General features: G+C 39.3%; 1 protein-coding gene and 1 pseudogene across 4 annotated transcripts in view; both read right to left on the minus strand.

Moving 5' to 3' along the window:
- CUL5 (cullin 5) overlaps positions 1-24,747 on the minus strand; it is a 116,498-nt gene that overhangs the window by 74,129 nt on the left and 17,622 nt on the right. For all 3 annotated transcript variants that reach the window (XM_082343493.1, XM_082343492.1, XM_082343491.1), the window contains one exon: positions 15,375-15,484. In XM_082343493.1, coding sequence (XP_082199619.1) covers positions 15,375-15,484 — 110 coding nt within the window. The remainder of the gene's footprint in view (positions 1-15,374; positions 15,485-24,747) is intronic.
- LOC309606417 (mitofusin-1 pseudogene) lies at positions 1,279-9,894 on the minus strand (annotated as a pseudogene). The gene has a single exon. The product of its transcript is annotated as a mitofusin-1 pseudogene (transcript).

The following is a 24,747-nucleotide window of genomic DNA, read 5'->3' on the forward strand; positions in this document are numbered from 1 at the left end:
GACTCCCTGGAAGAGTTGATTCTTAAGCTTATCTCAAAGATCAAGTAGGATTTTGCCAGGCTAAAGAGGGTAGGGGAAGGATATTTTATGAAGTCACAATGTGAGTAAAGAACTGTAGATCACTAGGGTGTATGCAGTGAACTATTAACAAATCAATGTGGCTTGGCTGACAACCCAAGGGGAGTGATAAGCAAGAAACTGGGCAAACTAACCCTTTTATAATGCAATCACAGTCCTATTGTATCCATCAGCTAAATGTCTCTCCAATTTGGACATTTCCATCCATCACCACTACCACAGTCAAAATTACCAACATCTCTTACTTAATTTACTATAACACAAACTAGCATGTATTGACTGCTTACGATGTACCAAGCACTTCATACATATTGACCCATGCAGTGGTTTAGGTTTTCCAAAAAGAGATGGGATCAGACATGCAAGAGATTTATTGAGGGTAATGCCTGTGAGGGACAATGGGAAGTGAGCTACAGGAAGCTGGGCAAAAGATAAGCCCATAATGCTGGTCTGATCCCTGTAGGGAAGAGTAGGAAGGATGAAGGTTGGGTAGCAAGAGTCTTAGACTACACGGCAGTTCTAAGAAAGTTTGGTAAAGCTATTTAAGAGTTTTAGAGCAAAAGTCACCCAGCAGAGGAGTTCCATACCTCACCAAAATAGGACTACCTTAGTATCCCTGCCTACTCAAACCCACTGCAGGTACATGTCAGAAGGGCTCAAACGTGACTTGAGTCTCATAAGGCAAGAGGGAATGGTGTTGAGTTGGGTACCCAGCAAAGAGTCAAACTTGTGATCAATACATCTTCTCCAGCTCCCTTTCCTCAACCTCCAGGTGCTCCTATATGCTGTTACATCATGGAAGAATATCTTCAATACACTCTTATTTGAAACACAACACTTCTCACCACCACACAATAGAACATGTCAAGTCTCCTGGTCAACTTTCATATACATTTTGAGGAATATATTATAATACACTTGGGGCTTCCCTGGTGGCGCAGTGGTTGACAATCTGCCTGTCAATGCAGGGGACACGGGTTCGAGCCCTGGTCTGGGAAGATCCCACATGCCGCGGAGCAACTAGGCCCGTGAGCCACAACTACTGAGCCTGCGCATCTGGAGCCTGTGCTCCGCAATAAGAGAGGCCGCGATAGTGAGAGGCCCGCGCACCGCGATGAAGAGTGGCCCCCGCTCGCCGCAACTAGAGAAAGCCCTCGCACAGAAACAAAGACCCAACCATAAATAAATAAATAAATATTATAATACACTTGAGGACTGTATGATGATAATACCCTTAAAGACCTCTATGTTCCTCTCCCTAATCCTACTCTCTCATCCATCCCCAGAAGTAACGAAGCCTGAATCTGTCATTTTATTTTCAAGTTTTACAACATACTATGAGGGTTTCTGAACGTTACAGAAATTATATCAAATAATAATTTTTTCAAATAATTTTTTTACTCAACACGTTTCTACTATTTACTCATATAGGTGGATGTAGTTCTCGTTCATGCACTTTACCTTTTATATAAAATGGCACTTCAACATAAAAGGGAAGGAGTAATGGATGAGCAATAAATATCTGAAATTAAATCTGGATAAGAACAGTCACTTGGAATACATAACTAAGTGTTTTTAAAAAGAGACATGCTGTTAAGGGAAATTCTTTTTATTTATTAATTTTTTAATATTTATTTATGTATTTATTTATTTGGCTGCGCCAGGTCTTAGTTGCAGCACACTGGATCTTCGTTGCCATGTGCAGGATCTTCGATGTGGCATGCGGGATCTAGTTCCCTGACCAGGGTTCAAACCCGGGCCCTCTGAATTGGGAGCGTGGAATCTTAACCACTGGACCACCAGGGAAGTCCCAGGGAATTCTTTTTACTTTTTATTTTATTTATTTATGTTTTTAATATTCTGTTTATTTATTTTGGCTGCGTTGGGTCTTCATTGCTGCGCACAGGCTTCTCATTGCGGTGGCTTCTCTGGTTGCGGAGCACAGGCTCTAGGCGCACAGCTTCAGTAGTTGTGGCTCACGGGCTATAGAGTGCATGCTCAGTAGTTGTGGCACATGGGCTTAGTTGCTCCACGGCACGTGGGATCTTCCCGGACCAGGGCTCAAATCCGTGTACCCCTGCATTGGCAGGCAGATTCTTAACAACTGCGCCACCAGGGAAGTCCCCCAGGGAATTCTTTTTAAATACTTAACTATATTAGAAAAATCAAGGGGTTGGGGAGTGGAAGAATGATGAAGTAAAAACTTTTTAAAGGTTTCAAGAGGACAGAAGGGATGAGAGAAGAAGAGGTAAGAAGTATTCCAAAGGCTCCAACTTCCTCAAGTTAAACAGGAAGTAAAAGAGAAATAGTGTGACCCTGGTGCAAAAAATAGGTATTCTGGGGACTTCCCTGGTGGTCCAGTGGTAAAGAATCTGCCTTCCAGCGCAGGAGACGCAGGTTCAATCCCTGGTCGGGGAACTTAGATCCCACAAGCCGTATGGCACAGCCAAAAAAAAAAATACAATTAATGGCTATGATTTATTAGGTAGAGATTCTTGCAACTCACAAAAAGATAATTTTTTCCTAAGAGCACATGCATACATACAAAATTTTAAAAAGATAATTTTATAGGCTATTTCTCTGATTATAATCCATAAATAAATAATTAAAATTTTCACTATCTAGAAATTTAAGCTCCTAGATAATGCATGGATCAAAGGAAAACAAAAAACAAAAAGAAAATTACTAACAATCAAGAAAGAAATAAAGGGACTTCCCTAGTGGCGCAGTAGTTAAGAATCCACCTGCCAATGCAGGGGATGCGGGTTCGAGCCCTGGTCCAGGAAGATCCCACATTCCACAGAGTAACTAAGCCCGTGCGCCACAACTACTGAGCCTGAGCTCTAAAGCCCAAGAGCCATAACTACTGAGCCTACGCAATACAACTACTGAAGCCCACGCGCCCTAGAGCCCATGTGCCGCAACTACTGAAGCCTGCACGCTCTGGGGCCTGCGTGCTGCAACTACTGAGCCCGCATGCCTAGAGCTATGCTCCACAACAAGAGAAGCCACTGCAACAAGAGAAGCCACGCCAATGAGAAGTCCACGCACCACAACGAAGAGTAGCCCCTGCTCGCCACAACTAGAGATAACCCATGCACAGCAACAAAGACCCAACACAGCCAAAAACTAAATTAAAATTTTTTTAAAAATAGAATCTGTAAGAAAGAAATAAAAAGGAAAACCCTGAATACCACAGAAACTATGGTGACAATAAAAGCAATATTAAGAAAAAAATGTGTAGCTTGAAAGCTTTCATTGTAAAGAAAAATATTAAAAAGAATTTTAAAATTAAGAATTCAGTAAAAGAACTAAGAAATCAGACAAAGGATAAAATAAATCAAAGAGATCAGGAAGAAAACACTGATAAGGAAGCAAATTATAAACATAATAATAAACAAAAATGGAATAAATATTCTTCTTTCCAAATAACTAATTTTTACCTTTTTTCTTTTCTCTATTCACAATTATTTTGTATTTCATTAATTTTGTCTTTTGTCTTTCCTTCCACTTTCTTCAGGTTTACTTAGACCATGCACTTTTAGCTTTTTTTGTCTAATATATGCATCGAAGGCTATGAACTCCTTAGCATTTAAGCACTGCACAGTTGGATCCAATACGTTTTGATGTATCATATCAAAGTAATTTTTATAGCTTGATTATGTCAAAAGACCTACAAAATGATCAGCTCCTTAATATGGATATTAAAGAAAATATGTAGGATTAGGGATAAAAAAATGAGATATGACCACATATAAAATATAAGTATACTACTTACAATTCTAGGGCAACAAATTTCTAAACCTAGAGGAAATTAAAATGAAGTGTGCAGATACTTTGTCTTATTCCCTATTTTATTTTATTTTTTTTTTACGGTTTTACATCAGTTTTAATGGGAATAAAAGAGGGAGTAAAAACAGTATTATTTATTAGTGGTTTACACACCTGCCAGGATGGCAAAAGTGATTGTAACCTGCATAAAAAATACACTCAAGAACATTTCCACACTCCTTTGTGGTTAGAGCAATGCAGTTTATAAAGCAAAAATGTGACTATTCCCGTTGAAGTAGGCATCAAAAATTCGTTTTGAGAAAGAAGATGAAAGAAGCATTCTCTAACTCCTGGATGCCAGGAAGCAGAGTTTTTCAGAATCAAAAACAAAGAGAGCCCTAATTAAGAGAAAGGCCCCACCCCTCAGGGGTCACAGAGTTGGTTCTTTTGCTTTAAACTAATTCATCATTTTCACGTATCAAAGGATTTTTCTTTACCCAAAATTAAAACTAAAAGAGACATCACAACACTTTTCAGAAATGCAAACACCCTGAGATAGATCAATACCAGGATCTACTCAAGGATTTGTTATTTAGGTACAGTTAGTAGAATTCATATTTAAAGTCACTTCATAAAAATAACGGTCCCAATCTTCCAAGTTCCATTTTCTCCTATCATGATCACCAAAGCAACCTCTATCGTTAAGATTCTTCTTCATTGCTTCAATGTAGAAACTGCTTAGTAAAAGTCTCCTGCTTGTTTTCAAGTTGAACAGCTTTATTTCTTAAGCACTTTGAATTGTTTTATATTTTCTCCAATTGATCTATTTCTCTGGATAATCTAACAATTTCCTCTTCTAGATGTCTTTGTGTAGTATCAACTTGTTGGCACAGGCAAGCAAAAGTGGTTGCCATTTCCTGTTGTACTTGATGGCTGCAGCTGGCACTTGTGAAGTTAACAATCATTTGCAGTTTTTCAGTTTCATAATTCACAAATTGCTGTTTAAAGGCTCTCTCCTTGGCACGGGTGATCCAAGTCAGCCTTTCATAAAGATACAAAGCTCCATACATACTTAATGAAACAGATATGCGCTTCCAGACTACAGTTTTCCAAATCACTCCTCCAACAACGATGCCCATAGAAGTTCTAGACGTAAGAGAAACTAATGCTGTTATTAAGGTAACCATGAGTTCTTCCTGTGACTCTGGATTGGTAGGAGCAGTAGGAGTAGAAGCTAAAGATCTGGGAAGCTGAAAGATAGGCTCTGATAATCCTAGAAGCACCCGCTGAGCATTTGTTTGGCCCAAGAAACGATGGACAAGGGAAAACCAGCCCAAGGAAAAATGAAATACAATATCGTCTTGAAAATTTGAACATAACTTGTGGCAATTTAGGTCATAACTGAGATCAAATTTATTGCAAGGAATCGGTGTACGTAGTTTATTCTGCATACCAGCTGGAAGTAATGGCTTCAAATTTTCAATATTTCTTGCTGGGATTGAAGCATTGAAGCATTGACTTCATTGGTGCACTGATCAGCCAAATTTCTTCCCATTCCATCTTCTATGTGCTTATTTAACTCATTTTTATATACTTTCAATACACTTGGAGTAGGATGAAACTCAGAACAAAATTCATCAACCAAAACAGAGTCAACAAATTTCATCTGTCATTGCACATGAAACCTTATTTGCAACCTCCTCTGAAACCTCCCTGATTATTTTCTTAGCATCCAGTGTTAAAAGGTTCATCTGGTTTCAGATAAAGTCCAGTCTATCAATTTGGTCTTTCCTCTCTTCTACTGAGTAAACCCTTTTCTCTGCTGCTGCCATGTTTACTGAATCCATTATGTTTTTCACAGTTTCTAGTATCTGTTTAGCTCTGATAGTGTGCTGTTCAAACTTTGTTTTCACTGCTGACTGCGAGATACACTCCTCAAAGATTTGCTCAAAATTCTGAAACTCCTGTAATCTTGCCTGAAATCCTTCTGCAAGTGCCCATCACATTCTGGCATCCCCTGGGCTTTGTGCTTTCTAGCACTAAGAACTTGCTTTGCAGAAACAAAAAAGATACAATTCCATGCTTCTAAAGGATCCACAACTTTGAGCTCCTCCACCAAGAAATGTAGGCATCTTTCCATGAGCTGTCTGCATACATCTTCCATATATTCTGGCTCTGATGCAGAGGCATCCCAACGACTATTCAGAATAAAAATATTATGCTTGGAAAGTCGCTCATTTACCTTGTGAAAAAACTGTTTTTCCGTGTTCATTAGAGTTGATTTGGAGTTTACAACCAAAACGAAGACATCAGCATCTAAGCAAAACTTATCAATCCAGCTATCCAGCTCTGCAGTGACATCTGTACCTGGACTGTCCACTAAAACCAGGTCATCTCTCAAGAGGGCACATTTTGCCTTTGGCCAAAACACATGTACAAGACAGCCAGCTTTCAAGTCTTTGTCCATATGAAGGGCATGGGCCAGCTGATTAACTGTCTTCACATTCTTTTTTTCATGTGACCCTTCTGTCATGAGACAGGCTTTATCTCCATCCGTTTCTTCAACACTCAGGAAGCAATTAGTTGTATGGCCAATTCCACTAGGGAGGACTTTATCCCACAGCATGGCAATGATAACAGAGCTCTTCCCACTGCTTGTCCTGCCAAAAAATGCCACTTCCATGTGTCTCCGAGACAGCACCTCACCAATGATGGAAAGCTTATTTTTATACCTCTGTATTTCTATCAGATCATCCTCAGTAGCTACTTGGTCAAGTTCTGGATTCTTGTACGTTGCTTCAACAAAATGTGATCCTTCTGTAACAAACTCCAGTAACTGGTCAAAGATTGCTGTAATTGTCTTCTTAGCCAGCACAAAGTGCTTCAGTGGAGAAGCAGTTTCTGCCATTACGCCTGTCCCGGCTCCGACTTGTCACCCAGCAACCGCAATTCAGCCACAGCCCTCAAGCTGCCTCATTCTCCCAAGAGAGGCTGGGAGACTGGGCTCTTATTCCCAATTTAAACGGAATGCTTCCAACATACTATTACTGGGATATTGCTGCTAGATTACTTACAGATGATCTTTATCAGTTTAAAGAATAATATTTTCATTTTTCTGTTTTATTTTGGAAAGATTCTCTCTCTGTTTTTTCTTCATCTACTGCGATGATCAATTTCTGATATGATTTTGTCTTGTTCTATTTGTTTTCCGAGTTCAATTTTCATTTCATTATTTCCTCCACTTTTGTTGATTTCTCTCCTTAGCTTTTGAATTTTCAGTTCAAGTTTGTTTTATAACCCCACATGGTTGTGTGGGGATACTGAACTCAGTTCGGAGTGCTGTATTTGTGTTCTACTTCATAGTTGGTTTCTGTGGGACAATTTTTATACGCTAAAATGTTTCAATTTGTACTTTTTTATAATTTTGGATAGATAGTGTCTGCTTTTTTCTATTCATATTCATTTCATGGTCAGGATTCCTAGTTCAAGAGTATCTCCTTCAGTTTAGTTCAGTAAAATTCAATTTCTTTAATGGTCAGTGTTGGAAATAGTGGAGGAAAGGGTATCTGTTTCATCATTGGATGCAGGATCCTTAAATCTTCTAAATACTTACTTGTCTGAAAATATGTTCATCTTGCCTTAAACATGATTGAAAACTTGACTAGGTAGAAAATACTAAGTTCAAAATAATTTCCCTTTAAATATTTAAAGAAAACTGCGTCAGCCTCCTGCATCCAATTTGGCCAATGAAAAGAGTGCAGACAGTCTGTTTCGCTTGAAAGGTAACTTTCCCTCCAACAATTAGATTATTTTCTTTATCCTTGGAATTCTGAAATTAAGGACATGTGTAGGCATGGTTTTTAGCACTTTCAATATGAAGATCTAGAGGGTTGGGTGGAGAGATACAAGATTTCAGCCCCAGGAAATTTTCTTCTTATCCTTTGGGGCTATATCCTCTCCTCTACTTTCTGCCCTCTCCTTCTGGAACCCCTTTTAAGTATAAGTTAGCCTAATTCTAGAGCTGTCCTCAATATGTCTTCATTTTTATTTAATTTTCCATACTTTGCTCTACATTCAGGGAGGACTCTTTCGTTTTATTTTTTGTATTACTAATTCAATCTTTTTTTATTTAGCTCTTTTATTTTTTATTTCAAAGGTCTTTATTTTGACTATTTCATTTTCAAAGTAGTCTCTTTCATTTTATTCCTCTCTAATGATATAAACTAGAATGCTTTTTGAGCTATCTTCTAAACCTTGCATCATCTATTTCCTCTGAAGGTACAGTCTCTAGGATGGCCCCCAATGATCCCCGTCTCCTGGATGGTATTCATACCCATGTATAGTTCCCTCCTACAGTGTACAAGGCGTTTGTCTGTGTGATCAACAGCATACAGAAGAAATGAAGGTCTATATATAAGATAGATAACTAATAAGAACCTGTTGTATAGTACAGGGAACTCTACTCAGTACTCTAAAATGGTCTATATGGGAAAAGAATCTTAAAAAAAAAAAAATGCATATATGTATATGTATAACTGATTCATTTTGCTGTACACCTGAAACTAACACAACATTGTAAATCAACTATACTCCAATTAAAAAAAAAAAAAGAAAAGAAAAGAAATAATGGTTTGTAACTTCCAAAATTATGTTATAAAACACCATGACTTCTGTCTTGGGAACACTCTCTCTTGCTCTGGGGAAAGCAAGCTGCCACACAGTAAACAGCTTTATGGAGGGTTCTACACAGTGAGGAACTGAGCAGCTAGTGAAGAACTGAGGCCTGCCAACAATCACATGAGTAAGCTTCAAAGATCATTCACTCCTAGTTGAATATAGGCTTAGTTCTTCTGCCTAGAGCTTGATTGCAACTTCGTAAGAGATCCTGAGCTAGAAAGACCCAATTAAGCTGCAACCAGATTTTGGACCTTCAGAAACTGTGAGATAATAAATGTTTGTTGTTTTAAGCTGCTAATTTTCAGGGTAATTTGTTGTGTGGCAATAGATAACTAGAAATACAACAAAGTAGGTATGGGACTACTGTAATCATTCAGGCAAGAGAGTGGGGGGGGAAAGACAGATGGGATGGAAAGAAATTCAAGAGGTACTTAAAAGTCTATGAAATCTAGTAATCAAGTGGATATGAAGGAGTTAAAAAACAGGAGGTTGATGGTAGCTTCCAGATTTTTGGTTTGAGACTATAAATAACAGATTTTCATCACTCTAAATTTGGAGTACTTATGGAACTTAAGTATGCAGGAAACAATAGGTCACATGGGTATGGAAGTTTGGAGAATAATCTGGATTGCTTAAATAGATGAGAACTCAGGTAAAAGAATAAGAAAAAAACAACTCTGAAGGAAACCAACATTTAACGGGCACAAAAGGGATGAATCAGCTTAGATGACTGAGATGAGGTAGACAAGAGATAGGAGAAAAAACAGGAGAAAGTGGTATCATAAAAACCAGCTTAGGAACAAGAAAAACATTAAAAAAATTATTTGTAGTAAAGATGAATTTTCTTAAAAATAAAGTCTCACAAGTTGAAAATAATTTATTTTTAAATTTTAGCCTCAATTTCACAAACCAGAGTCAAACCAAACAACATGTATCTAAAGCAGCAGTTCTCAACTGAGGGAAGTACTGCCTCAGACATTTGGAAGTGAGAGCTTTTTTTCTTTCAATAATGAGGGGTAGGGAGAGGAGTACATAGAAAGTATCCACTACTAGAGTTTATGAGGGTGAAGGCCAGAGGTGATAAACAGGCCACAGTATGCAGAACAATCTTATAACCACCCAAAACACCAACAGTACCCCTGCTGAAAAATAATGATACAGGTTATGAGAAAAGGGCAACAAATAGTAAATGTAGTTTAATACCAAAACATTATTTTAGTACCTTAGATTTAGAAAGATATAACTAACCTAAAGGTTATTAATTAATATGGCTAAATAGGCTAAAATTTGGAAAGGTTTTAATTAATGTAGGTCTTATAATTTTGGTGTGGCATGATAAGACATACAGGAATCCTTTAACTTAAAAGGATTACAGGGGCTTCCCTGGTGGCGCAGTGGTTGAGAGTCTGCCTGCCAATGCAGGGCACACGGGTTCGAGCCCTGGTCTGGGAGGATCCCACATGCCGCAGAGCAACTAGGCCCGTGAGCCACAATTACTGAGCCTGCGCGTCTGGAGCCTGTGCTCCGCAACAAGAGAGGCCACGATAGTGAGAGGCCCGCGCACCGCGATGAAGAGTGGCTCCCGCTTGCCACAACTAGAGAAAGCCCTCGCACAGAAACGAAGACCCAACACAGCCATAAATAAATTAAAAAAAAAAAAAAAAAAGGATTACATATTGAGCAGCCTTGGGTAACTCCAAGGAGATCAAGGATTTTTAAAAACGATGGGCTGAGGCCACTAACTGTAGCAAGTACTATTTCTGTTTAGAAGTATACTTTAAGCAGGAAACACCATCACACTATGCTCCTTTTTCCAGTCAGGAATGCACAGAGAACAAGCATTACTCTACATGATAAATCATATTATTAACACAAACTGACAAAAACAAAACAAAAAAACCCACCACATTCAACACATTGTTCATAAAATACATTTAATCAAATAATTTAAGAAAAATATACGTATACATGAATGCTATGAAATTTTAAAAGGTCTCAGCTGTTTCTTATTGAATTCTAATTTCTCAAAAGGCAGAATCATGGATATAAATTAATATTATGCAACAAGTTCTATGTTATTTAGGATTAGACTATTTTCTTCTGTGATAAAGAGAAAAAATGAGCACAGCAGCTTAATGTGTATAGATTATTCAGTCATACATCTTCAACTCATTGATATAGTATTTTACTAGTGCACACACACACACACAGTAATTATACCAAGTCTGAAACTACTATCCTTAGGAAGACATGGTTGCAAGGGTTGGCCCTTGGCTGACATATAGGAACTTGGGTTTTGTGAGAGTTCTCACCATTTCCTGATAAGAATGGCTCACTGTGCCTAAATTGTTATGTAAAAAATCTGATTTATGTTCAACACTTGCTTTTTGTCTAGGATCTGGAATTCTAGTTCATGTCAGGCAGAAGTTGCCTTTGTGACCAGCTCTCTCAGTAAAAACCCTGGGCACTGAGTCTTTAAGAAGCTTCCCTGACGACTTCCCTGGTGGCGCAGTGAATAAGACTCTATGCTCCCAATGCAGGGGGCCCAGGTTCGATCCCTGGTCAGGGAACTAGATCCCACATGCACGCTGCAACTAAGAGTTGCATGCCACAACTAAGGAGCCAGCGTGCCACAACTAAGGAGACTGCCTGCCGCAACTAAGGAGCCTGCGAGCCGCAACTAAGACCGGGTGTAACCAAATAAACAAATAAATATTAACAAAAAAAAAAAAAAAAAAAGAAGCTTCCCTGGTAGACAGCATTTCACATGTGTTGTCCCAATTAGTTGTTGGAGGAATTAAGTGGATATGTTCCACTGGGAGAAGATGCTTGGAAACTTGTACCTGGTTTCCCCTGGACTTTACCATATGCACCTTTGTTGCATTTTGCTTTGTATCCTTCACTGTAATAAATGATAGCCATGAATACAACTATATGCTGAGTCCTATGAGTCTTCCTAACAATCACTGAACCTGGGGGTGGTCTTAGGACCACTGACATGGTTGGTGTCAGAAGTGGGATTCATTAAACATGGTGAAAGCACTGTTTGAGAAAAGGAAGGATTAAGTGGTAGTATGATGAACCTCTGCTACTTGCATGGCTATGAAATCAACCATGGTATGAATCAGCAGCTGAGTTGCTATCTGCTGTGAGAAAGGTAAAAGTTACCTATGAAATTTGAAAATGATAGATCTAACCCCAAGAGAGTTGGCTCATTAAATCTTCTAGCTGCTTTGGCCATGCTGACCCAAGTGAGGAGAGAAAAAGCCCAGTATGGATGATGACTCTGGTTTTTGTTCTTGCCTCCAAATAAGAGGAGAAAAGGCCCAAAAGTTCTCAAACGTAAGCTTCCGGGTGGACCAAAAATGTTAAATGTTTGTGCTGGTCTCTCCTCCAAGCAGGAGGAATTAATAGTTACATTAGGTCTCAGGGCTGGAGAAAATTTTAGATAACCAAGGGAGAGGAAACTAGTCCAGCTGTTTCTTCAGCCTGACTACTGCTGCTTCAGCAACCTCTCCATGCCTCCTACATTCCAGCCAGGATCTCCCAGCAACTGTAATGTTAATACTGTAAATGCTAAATTTATTGCTAGGAGTTTGAATAAATCTGTAATAAGAAAAAAGAGACAAGGAAAGTTTTAAAGATGGCTTTGTATTCTTTGGCTATTGCATCTGGATGTATGATAAAGATACAAAATATTACATGCTTGTACTTTCATAAATGCTAGAGGGATCACATCAATCAGGAAAAGTTGCAAAATAAAAAGTTAGTGACAGACTTCCCTGGTGGCGCAGTGGTTAAGAATCCACCTGCCAATGCAGGGGACACGGGTTTCAGCCCTGATTCGGGAAGATCCCACATGCCGCGGAGCAACTAAGCCCATGCGCCACAACTACTGAGCCTGTGCTCTAGAGCCCGCGAGCCACAACTACTGAAGCCTACACGCCTAGAGCCCGAGCTCCGCAACAACAGAAGCCACTGCAAGGAGAAGCCCACACACCACAATGAAGAGTAGCCCCCGCTCGCCTCAATGAAGACCCAACGCAGTCAAAAATAAAATGTAAATAAATTAATTAATTTAAAAAAAAAAGTTAGTGAGACAATTTCCTTGCTTTTTACTGCTGGTGAAAGGATTAGAATTTGAACTGTTTGAGTATTGGAAACAGAATAAATACATCTCCATAATGGATACTATTACTTTTACTTATTGCCATCTCAGAGAAAAGGGAGACAACATGAAAACATAAGAAATTTCCAAATAGAAATACACTTCTGGAGTTTTAAAAAGCAGTTTTTAGTTGCTACTGAGCTCTTTTGAAATCAGACGTCTGACCCTGAAAGGCTGATGATTTTCCAGCATGATGCGCATATTACTGAGTGGATTAATCTGAACTCTAAGACTGACAAAATAAAAGGGGATTAGAAAAGTCTTGCTTGTCACTTGGCCTTAGAACATGACTGTCTGGTCTGCAGCATCTTGGCTTTGCCACTGCTCGAGAAAAGTCACTGGCTTTTTTGGAATCCTGAATTCACAAATCCTAATTGCTTGGATCTAACTCTAAGCTGAAACCTGATATTGTCTGACATTGGGCTATTTAAACCTCAACACAAGCTGTGCTGAACTAAAGCAGGCATATGCTCAGTGAACAGGACTTTGACTTGTGGACTGTTGGAAGATTTAAGACACCCTCTGTGAAGCCATAAACTGAAAACATCATGGATTCTGGCTGGAAGATCTAAATCACTTGCAGATGCCCACAGAAAAGGGCTCATTCTCTGATGTGGCCATCTGAAATCAAGTTGCTGATAGCCTCTGTATCAGATATACAGACCTAAAGTGAATTCCTAACTTGTGGTTACTGCTAAAAGCTGCAAGTTGGGAGAAAGCATACTCCCTCCTTACAGACTGGATTCATGATCCCCTCTCAGGGATGTTTCACTGCTATGGACTTGTGTTCAGCTTGCAGGATTAGTTGCAGTTTTCAACAATGAATTAATAACCTGATTTTATTTCCCTCACTTTCGCATCACCCTTCCTTGCACACACACCTTAGTAAGGCAACTTCATTATTAAACACAGCTATCTCCAGAAAGGAATTGATCTTTTCCAGGCTGCTCACTAGGTAAATGGTCAGGACAAAAGGGGTGGGGGTGACGTAAACTTATTATGAAAATTTTTGAAAATTTGGGATTTCATCCAGACCAATTCCTAAACATATGTCTTTCTAGTTAAGTTGTATAAAAATGTTTTTCTGTAAAAATGTTTTTGTTCCTCCTCCAGGTCTGGGTGATTGGGAAAAAAGTGAAAAGCTTTCATTACTGAATGGGACACACTGATTTAGTAAGGGAGAAAAAATAAAACTCAGCACCTGGTGAGGCACCAGGGAGAAGGACATGAATGATTTTTGTTTTTCATAAGTATTCTTGAAAGCTTTCCCAGCTCCTGGTGTTGGCTTTCCATGCTGTTGTGAGTGCTTTGAATTCAAACTGAATGCTGCGCTTCAATCACACCTAGCAGTACTCTGAGACGGCTGCGAGCAGCCCCAATTCCTACACCTTCCACAAAGAACACCTCTAAATGTCATCCACACTACGAAGCAAATGAAATGGTGTCATGGATAAACAAACTGCTTGGAACTAATTGCCTTCAGGTAGTCTGTCTGAAAACAAGGCCTGAACTGAATTAACTGAACTAGATTGAGAACTCTAAAGTGGAAGGCCCCATGGGAGGACACACTGAGGGCCCTGTTAACCCATACTATCTAATTTACGTCTTGCTTGGAGTACCCTAAAAAAGTGCAAACTCTTTGTTTCCAGGGGTACCATGTGGGTCCTCCGAAATTATACTGCTTTTTGTATGTACCCTATCATGACACTGCTTCAACCCTGGAAAATTTTCAGGTCAAATTCAACTTTATGGCCATAGTTGTGCTTTGCCTGAATTGATGCCTCAGGCCATGTAAAAGGTCCATACAGAAACTGAACGAGAAAGCCACCTGCTTTTCTAAGAGAAACCTCATGGTTGGCGGGATTTACTTTAACTAACTAAATTTAGGCCCTCTAAAAGGCATAACTGAGATCAATACTACAAGTTGGTCTTACCTTGCTGCACACAGGGGTGGGGATGGGGGCAGGGGTGGTGTCCTACTGGTAATAGTTTTGCTGTGAAGACATTCTGGCCAAAGGCTAAGAGTTAACATAACAGATCTGAGACTGTATTCCTTAGAAAAGCCTGTTTGGCTGGGATCTGAGAACTTGAATGTTTGACAGTTTCCTACACTGATAGAAAATTTTCCTGAAATGATGAGAATGGCTCACTGTGCCTAACCTGTTTGTACAAACAACATGGTTTACACTGAACACCTGCTCCTTCTGAGAGTCTAGAATTTTGGTACATGCCAGGCAGAGGCTGCCTATGTGAGCAGCCCCCAATAAAAACCCTGGGTACTGAGTCTCCAAAGAGCTTCTTGGTGACAGCATATCACATATGCTGGCAATCTTGTTGCTGGGGAAATTAAATGCGTCCTGTGTGACTCGACTGGGAGAGTACTCTTGGAAGTTTGTGCCTGTTCCCCAGACTTGAACCCATGTACCTTTCCCTTTGCTAATTTTGCTTTGTATCCTTTAGCTGTAATAAATCATAGCTGTGAGTATGACTTTATGTTCAGTCCTATGAGTCCTCCGAGCAAATCACTGAACCTAGGGGTGGTCTTGGGGACCCCCAACACAATCAGTAATAACTTCAAACAGGTAAACAGCCCAATCTGGAGCCAATATTCCATTTGAACATAGCCACCAAATTTTCCTTTATGTTATTAGCAAAAAGGTAGAATGAATGGATTACTTACGAAAACAGATCAAACCACTGCTGTTTTGTAACAGATTCCTGGCGTAAAAGCTTCAAAACAATTGGACGCATGAAGTCCCATTTGTCTTCAAACTGAAGAGAACCTTTATTCTTAAAAAAAAAAAAAAAAAAAAAAAGTAATTTAAGTGAAGTTAAATCAGAAGTGTCTGTTATTTTTATCTCCTAAGAGACAACTAAAGAAATTTAAAAGAACCAATTTTCTATAATGGAATCCCTATAACTTAATCTTGTATCAAAGAATCACAGGAAGACAACCATAAAAGAAAAAAACCAGTTATGTGAAAGTGTGTAGCAAAGAATTTGGCCTTGTCCAAAGAGCCGGTCTGGCCTTTGCCCTTGGCTTCCAGTAGGTAATATCCTTGGGCCCTGAGAATGTTGTATCTGATAAGAGAGTCTGTTAGCCTCAGGCCTTGGGTCATACTGGATAACCTAACAATGTGATTCAGGGAGGGGACTGGCAAACCCATATAGTCTTAGGGAGCAGGCCAATCCAGAAATACCAACAGTATGACTCAGGGTAGGGGGTTTGGGTCAATCAACCTGGAGATTGAGATTATCCACATGAGCAACGCCTACATGATGAAGCCTTAATAAAAATTCTGGACACCAAAGGTTGTGTGAGCTTCCCTGACTGGCAGTACTTATATGCCCTGTCATTTAATGAGGGAAGGAGAGAAATGTGACCTGACAACCAGAGAGGACATGGGAAGCTCTGTGTTTGACCCTCCTGGACACTGTTTCTTCCTTTAGCTGATCTTAATCTGTATCCTTTCCCTTAATAAACCATAACCATGAGCAAAGCAGTTTTCAGTAAGATCTATGAATATTTCTAACAAATTATTGAACCTCAGGGTTTTGGGAACCTCCCAAATTTGCAGCTGATGTCAGAAGTGAGTGTGGTCTTGTGTGTAGAGACTGTGCCCTAAACTCCTCACAAGTATATCGAAAATCCATATAAACTCTGAAAGTTGAGGAAGAAAAACAACCAGAAAGATACTCACCTCATTTTATAATGCTAACAAAACCCTGATACCAAACTGGTGAGGAGAGAACAAGAAATGGTAACTGTAGACCAATCTAATTAGAACATATAGATGCAAGTCTTAAAAAATATTAGTAAATTAAACATTTAAATAATACCTCATAATCATGCATGTTTATTCCAGTGATGTGAAAGTGGTTCGTTATTAAGGGGAAAAAAATCAATTCATTACTAAAAAGAGAGAGAAGAGAGGGTGTGGGGGGCACCCCACATGTGTTACTCATCAGTATTGTTCCTTTTCAAGTTAGGTATGGCCATGTGACTTGCTTTGATCAATAAATTTCAAAAAAAAATCATTAATTTTCTAATACAGCAGCACCAAACACCCCTATGAATCTCATTATTGTTTTCACCATACAATTGTTGAGAATGTTGTTCACTTGTATGAGATAAGATCCATGTATTGAATGTAATCTTTGAACTCCCTGAAATTATATTCCAGAAGCAGTTTCTAAACATATGGTCTAACGAGAACCTACGTCAGGATCACCTAGGATGGTGCTTACACACACATTTATAAAACCTACCACAGACCGGCTGGATCAGAATTTCTTGAGATGAGTTCAGAATTTACATGTTTAGCAAATTCACAGTAAAACTACATAAAAATGTTATAGGGTCTATGACCCCAAAAAAGTTAAGAACCACTGACTAACATTAAACTCTTGTGAAAGCAAATGATACTTCTTACATCTACAAACACAGCTGATCCTAAAAGTTACTGTACTTTCTTGCCCCAGGTACCTACTTTTATCACAAAGTATTCTTATTATAGGGACCCATGGGAGATACTCAAAATTTAGTACTGGGATTAACTGTGCTTCTCCCCTGAACAACTAGTTTGTTTTTACCTTATGAACCTAAGTGAATCATGTAGGTAACTTTGCTTTCCTTAGTGTTGGCTAATGAGAAATTCAGTCAGATTTGAGATCCTATGGTATATACTTCGTGTACTAATCTTATGGCTGGCTACACTTTTTCTGTTAATATCTTCCTATAACCATCATTTCTTCATTTACTCTTACCTCTAAGAAAAGAGTGTGCAAATAAACAAACATGGAAGAACCACAGAAAGGACATGCAAATCTTTTCTTGACTATGACATGGAGAAACATAACACCCTCTTAATAAGAGAATATTTTATGTCAACTAGGTCTACTTCCATACGCGATTCTGGCAACTCACAAAATTAAACCTAGTGTAAATCCTGCAATTAAAAATCAAAAAGGGGGCTTCCCTGGTGGCACAGTGGTTAAGAATCCGCCTGCCAATGCAAGGGACACGGGTTTGAGCCCTGGTCCGGGAAGATCTCACATGCTGCGGAGCAACTAAGCCCGTGCGCCACAACTACTGGGCCTGCGCTCTAGAGCCTGTGAGCCACAACTACTGCAGCAAGCCTGCGCGCCTAGACCCCGTCCTCCGCAGCGAGAGGTCACCACAATGAGAAGCCCGCATGCCACAACGAAGAGTAGCCCCCACTCGCTGCAACTAGAGAAAGCCCTCGCACAGCAACGAAGACCCAACACAGCCAAAAATAAATAAATAAATTTATTATTTTTTAAATAAATAAAAAATCAAAATCAAAATCAAAAAGGAACAGTAGACTAAACAGGTATGAGATAAATACTGGTTAGGCTCTGAAATCTATCAGCTATGGTAAAATGACAGGAAACACTGTCTCTTATTTGATGAAACATACAAGATTAACTACAGAAACATTTTCCTCTAATACTCAGTTAAAGGAGAAATTAAATAACTGAATTTTCCTATTAAGCTTTTATAATAGATTCCAAAAACGATGTTCAAGCAGTTCTTTGACCTATTCTCTGTTAAACTGAAAAGCACATAATTAAATCAAAACTAAGCAGCAGGACACCAAACCTACTATCTACAAAAGATATTAATAAGCGAAGACACCTTCAAATTACGAACCCTGATTTATGAATTTTTCCAATGGCGAACTAAAGGCTGCCTCATCTTTATTGATGTGCTACAAGTCTCTTCTGCTTAAGTCTTTCATTACCACTCAGAATAGCTAATAAGTCTAGGATTATCTCACCCACTGGCTCTCTTTCACCAATAGGATTTCAATATTTGCCATATCCTTGTCCCTCTATCCTTCACTTTTTACAGCACAACTAATTCCCTCAGAGGCACTCTTCTTCTCAAACACACAGATGGACCACGGGGAAGCTGATGGGAGCTTGACCATGGGGGATAACTGGGAGAAGAATATTCCAGGCAGAGGAAGCAGCCATTGCAAAGACCCTACGGTAGAAGCATGCCTGATGTATTCAAGGTAGAGCAAAATAAGGACAGAGGAGAGAGTGGATGAGGTCAGGGAAGCAACACAGGACTGGACCTTGTAGGGCCTTGAAGGCCATTGTAAAAAGTTTGGCTTCTATTATAAGTGAGATGAGGGAACCATTAAAAGATTCTGAGCAAGAAATGACACGATCTGACTTATATTTTTAAAAAAATCTTCCTGATTGCTATGCTGAGAATACATTAAAGGGGCAAGTGTTAAACCTGAGTGTAAGAGGCAAGGTTAGAAATAATAGTGACATGGACCAGGGTGGTAGCAGTGCAGGTAGTAAGTAGTAATTAGATTTTATATTTTAAAGGTAATGCTAACAAGATTTCCTGACAGCAGGCATCTGCGATGAGAGAAAGGAATAAAGCCTGACTCTAAGGTTTTTGTCTGGTTAAGTTAATTTGTATATTGGAACAGCAAAACGGAGGCCACCCCATTGGCCCAGCCCACGTCAAAAATCTAAACTTAAATCAGCCTGCACAGATGGGAAACACCTCACTGTCAAGGAAACATAGCACCAATCACAATCCTCTAACTCAGTTTTAGCTAGCTAACCTTACCTAAAAAAATAGGACCTGCTTACCTTATAAGGAAATCCCTGACCTCCTAGCCAATCATGCCTTATTTCTGTATTGCCTCTTCTAACATTCTATAAAATTCGCTCTTCCCCAAAATCCTTCAGGAAGAGTGCTCCACTGCTTGTTAGGCATTGTACTATTCCAATCCATGGATTATTTTCCCTTGAATAAAGGGAAACTCGTTACTAAATTGTTTTAGTTTTGTGATTTGACATGTCCAGGAAGTATGGCATTGCCATCAACTGAAATGGAAAAGACTGTAGATGTAACAGATGTAGATGTAACTGTAGATGTAATGTAAAAGACTGTAGATGTAAAGACTGTAGATGTAGACTGTAGATGTACTGTAGATGTAACAGGTTTAAGAAGGAAAGCTCAGGAGTACAGTTGCAGAGATGTTACATTTGACACATCTATCAAACAGCCATTTGAAGACGTTGAACAGGCAGTTCAATAAGCAAATCTAGAATTTAAAAGAAAGGTCTGACCAGGAAATAAAAATTTGGAAGTCATCAGAGTACAGATGGGTTTTAAAACTTGTTATCGAATGTGATCAATAAGGGAGTAAATATAAATAGAGAAGAGCCAGGCCGGAGTCCTTAGGTATCTAACATTAAGAGTAGGGGGAAAAAAAAAAAAAAAAAGAGTAGGGGAGAACAGTAAGAACTAGGAAAGGAAAGAGAAAGCAACCAAAGAGGTGGCAAGAAAACCAAGAGTGTGGTATTCTGGAAACCAACTAAACAAAGCTGATCAGGAAAGGAAGAATAATCAACTTTAGCAAATATTACTGATAGATCATGTAAGACAGTGGTCCCCAACCTTTTTGGCACGAGGGACAGGTTTCGTGGAAGACAATTTATCCACGGGGGTAGGGGGGCTGGTTCAGGCAGTAATGCGAGCGATGGGAAGCGATGCGGAGCGGCAGATGAAGCTTCGCTCGCTCGCCAGCCCACCACTCACCTCCTGAGATGCAGCCCGGTTCCTAACAGGCCAAGGTCGGCTAACAGTCTGCAGCCAGGGGGTTGGGGACCCCTGATGTGAGAAAACCACTGAAATAGCAGTATGAGGGTCACTGAGATTTTGTCAATGGCAGGTTTTGTACGGTGTAAGGACAAAAGCCAGACTGGAGTAGAATTAAGTGGGGGGGGGGGGGGGGGAGCACTGGAAAAGGTATGCACAACTCTTGACAGCTTTTGCTATAAAAGGGAACACAGAAACAGCATGATAACTGATAGGGTGAGAGGGAATCAAAAAAAAAATTTTTTTTTATTGGAGTATAATTCCTTTACAATGTTGTGTTATTTTCTGCTGTACAGTGAAGTGAATCAGCTATATGTATACATATATCCCCTCCCTCTTGGACCTCCCTCGCCCCCATCCCACCCATCTAGATGGAATACAGTGTGTTTGTATACTGATAAGTATGTTCCAAGATATAATACTGATGATGTAGGAGAAAAGAAGGAAACTGTTGGAGAATTTTAAATGCCCTGGACAGGCAAAAGGGAATGGAATCTAATGCACAGATGGAGGAACTGACTATATGCTAAGAGGAGAAGGCAAAGTACGTGCAAAGTATGGTATGTGCAGATGTGGGTAGGAGGGTAGATGTAGAACCACTGTGAGAAGTTCCTTTTTGATTGCTTCAGCTTCTCACTGATATGGAAATAAGGAAAATGCCGTGGAAGATGGGGGAGGAGGTGTCAAAATTTTGAGAGAAAAGATGTGAAACAGACATCTAGGAAAGTGGGAGAATAAATGACTATGGAAGTACAGTGTGACTGGGCTCAATTACAGTTTGTGGTCATGAATTTAAAGTGAAAATAGCATGTGTGTATCTTTTTCTCCTGCAACATTCAACTGCGTAGATGGCACTAAAAGGTGAAGAGGTGGATCCAGGGTTGTGGTTTTCCCCAGTGAAACAAGAGAGGAGCAAAGGAGTCCAAAGTGTATTCCAGGGAGAGACTATAATGATTGAACAGAGAATTTATGCTGGGTAAGGGGAAGAGAAAGGACAACAGGATGATGAAAGACAGAGACCTCTGCTTCCAACCAGGATAGAATAACAGGTGCCAGATTTCTCCTCCTGCTTGAACAACTGGAAAACCAAAGGGGAGTACAGGACAGTGTTTCCTGAGACAAGATAAACAAATGAGGTGAGCCCTACAAATGCCCAAGCATACTGCCTAGAATTTCCAGGACTGAGCATAAGCAGAGGGACCCCAAACAGCCTGGTGGTTTCACTAAGTTTAGGAGACAAGAGTTCAGAGTTTGGGGAGGCCAAGGTGATGAAAATGCATGGCACAGAGTATCAGAAAAATGGGAATTGCACACACAGGGAGCTCTGGAGATATGTAGAGGACTCCCCTCAAGCCTTTGACTATTAAATATTGACCTGTACATGTGAGTGAGAAAACTATCAGAGACTGGGGAACTAACCATTTGAAAGGAGTAGACAAAACAATCACCAGAGTCCACACAGGGCTAGTAATAGTTCACGTTCTGCCAGCCAGAGTGGAAACACTCCTTAATATGCTAGGCATCTGGCAGACTTCAGAAAGGTATTGCATCTATAATGACAACAAAGTAGCCGTACCTTCGGTGCTGTATGGACCCACTCTAACTTTAAAAGCAAGCTTCAGAAGGATCAAACTGATTCCAAGTAACTTAACTGTGTCACAGCCAAAATATTTAAATATTTAAAGGAAATTTTAAAAATCCAGCCCCTAAAACATAAAACACACGTCTGGCATCCAATCAAAAATTATCAAGCAGGCAAAGAAGCAGGAAAATATAAACTCACCATCAAGAGAAAAACCAAACAATGGAAACTGACCCAGAAATGATGTAGATGATAGTTTTAGTAAACAATGATGTTAAACTACCTATTATGAATACACTCCACACATTTAAGAAAATAGCAGAAAGCATGAACATCATAGAAACAAAAGTTGTTTAAAAACAAGTATCAGGGAGGGATAAATTAGGAGTTCAGGATTAACACATACACATTACTATAAATAAAATAGATAACCAACAAGGACCTACTTTATAGTACAGGGAACTATACTCAATATTTTGTAATAACCTATAAGGGAAAAGAATCTGGAAAAGAATATATATATATATATGTAAGTATAACTGAATCACTGTGCTGTACACCTGAAACTAAAGCAACACTGCAAATCAACTATATGTCAATAAATAAATAAATTAAATTAAAAATAAGAAGACTATCAGTGAGCTGTTAAGACAACATCAAATGATCTCATCTACATATAACCGGAATCTTGGGATTCAGAGAATATTTGAAGAAATAAAGGCTAAAATGTTTCCTGATTTGGTGAAAACTATAAACCCACAGATTTAAGACATTAAACAATGAGGCAGAATCAATGAGTTGGAGACCATAGTGGAGCTGGATGATCAGAATGAGAGCACTAGAATGAGTTAGAAAAACAGGAGAGGGTAATCAGAGTAGGATGCTTGAAATTGCAATGATAAAAAATTTCTGATTATATTTTTGCTTAATCATTCCACTGCAAGACTTTCTACTATTTCTTTCATTACAAATATACGGCATTTGGCTAATTCGGGGTTATAGAAACCAATAAATTTTGTACATGTGATAAATGTGGTACAAAGAGCATTTCCTTTTATCTTCAAATAGTTTCCTTTACATTTCCAAGGGTAGTTCAAACATTTGAGATCTGTGAAAAAATATGAGTTCAGCTATTTATACCCTCTATTATTTAACTTCAGTATAGATCACTCCATCACTTTGATCATTTTACCTTATAACATCTGATTGCCAATTATGTGTCAGGTTCTATTCTAAATATATACCTACAAATATTAACTTATTTAATCTTTACAATTACCCTATGTGTTAGGTGACATTATTATCATTTTAGAGGTGAAAAAACTGTACACTGTAATTAGGTTAGGTTACTTCCCTAAGGTTACAAGCAGTAAGTGGCAGAGCAAGGGGTCAAATCCAAGCAGTTTAGTTCTGTTAGAGCCACATTCTTAAATACTCCCTGGACCTTTCCTGGAAGAGGAATGGTAGGACTTCTAACCTATGGGCCAGATCCAGCCCTTGGCTTCACCTCATCAGGCTTATAAACTGAAGGAAAAAAAAAATCTATGATTATAAAAATTTAGTGGCAATTATCTAGAAGCCATAAGGTGGAAGCATCACTACATAAAAGACGTATTTCTCTTTAAACATAGTGGGGGAGTGGGAGGACACATTTTTCCACTGAAATGAAAAATTTCACATTCCACTTCCCTTTAAAACTTTTAGTTTCTTTTGACCCATAAATGGGGAGTCAAAAAAAAAAAGCTTTTAGGTTTCTTTTATAGAGGTAAAAAAAATTTTTTTAACAAATTCTGACAATGCTTGTACTTTTAAAAACCCAAACAACTAATTTTAAGGAGAAAAAAATAACTACTAATGAAAGAGTTTGAACTTATTTTGGGGGGGGATTCTTAATCATTCATTACTACACTTATTCATTCAACAAACATCTGACTACCTGCTGTACATGAAGAATTATGCTAGTCATTGGGACACATAAATGAAAGGTCCTCAAGTAATTCACTTTCCAGTATAGTATTTCTTAAATTGTGGATAATGGACATGTGCTTGTTCTGCCTGTTGGATAATACAACATGGCTCTCAGATTTTTTTTTTTTTTTTTTTTAATTTTTGGTTGTGTTGGGTCTTCGTTTTTCTGTGCAAGGGCTTTCTCCAGCTGTGGCAAGCGGGGGCCACTCTTCATCACGGTGCGCGGGCTTCCCACTATCACGGCCTCTCTTGTTGCGGAGCACAGGTTCCAGACGCGCAGGCTCAGTAACTGTGGCTCACGGGCCTAGTTGCTCCGCGGCATGTGGGATCTTCCCAGACCAGGGCTCGGACCCGTGTCCCCTGCATTGGCAGGCAGACTCTCAACCACTGCGCCACCAGGGAAGCCCGGCTCTCAGATTTCTGACTTGAATGAATGGCTGGTGGAATCACTGACCACAGAAAAAAATGCCAGGGGAATAATGCATTTGAGTTGGATGGTTTATAAGAGGTGATGCATTTTGGATGTATTGTCCAATAAAAGCAAATGTTCAAGTTATAACTCTTGGGTTTCATTTCTTTTTCCCTGCGTTCTCCCTTCTTCTTTATTTTAAATAAGATAAAAGCTTATCTACTAATGAATTGTTTTTTACTTAATGTAAAACCCCGAGGGCTGAGAGGAAAAAAAAAATCAGTGTAGGAACTTCCCTGGTGGTCCAGTGGTTAAGACTCTAAGCTCCCCATGCAGGGGGCCTGGGCTCAATCCCTGGTCAGGGAACTAGATCCCACATGCATGCTGCAACTAAGAGTCCGCATGCCACAACTAAAAAGATCCCGCATGCCACAACGAAG

This window comes from Balaenoptera borealis (assembly GCF_965194805.1).
Source record: "Balaenoptera borealis genome assembly, chromosome: 11".
NCBI lineage: Eukaryota > Metazoa > Chordata > Mammalia > Artiodactyla > Balaenopteridae > Balaenoptera > Balaenoptera borealis.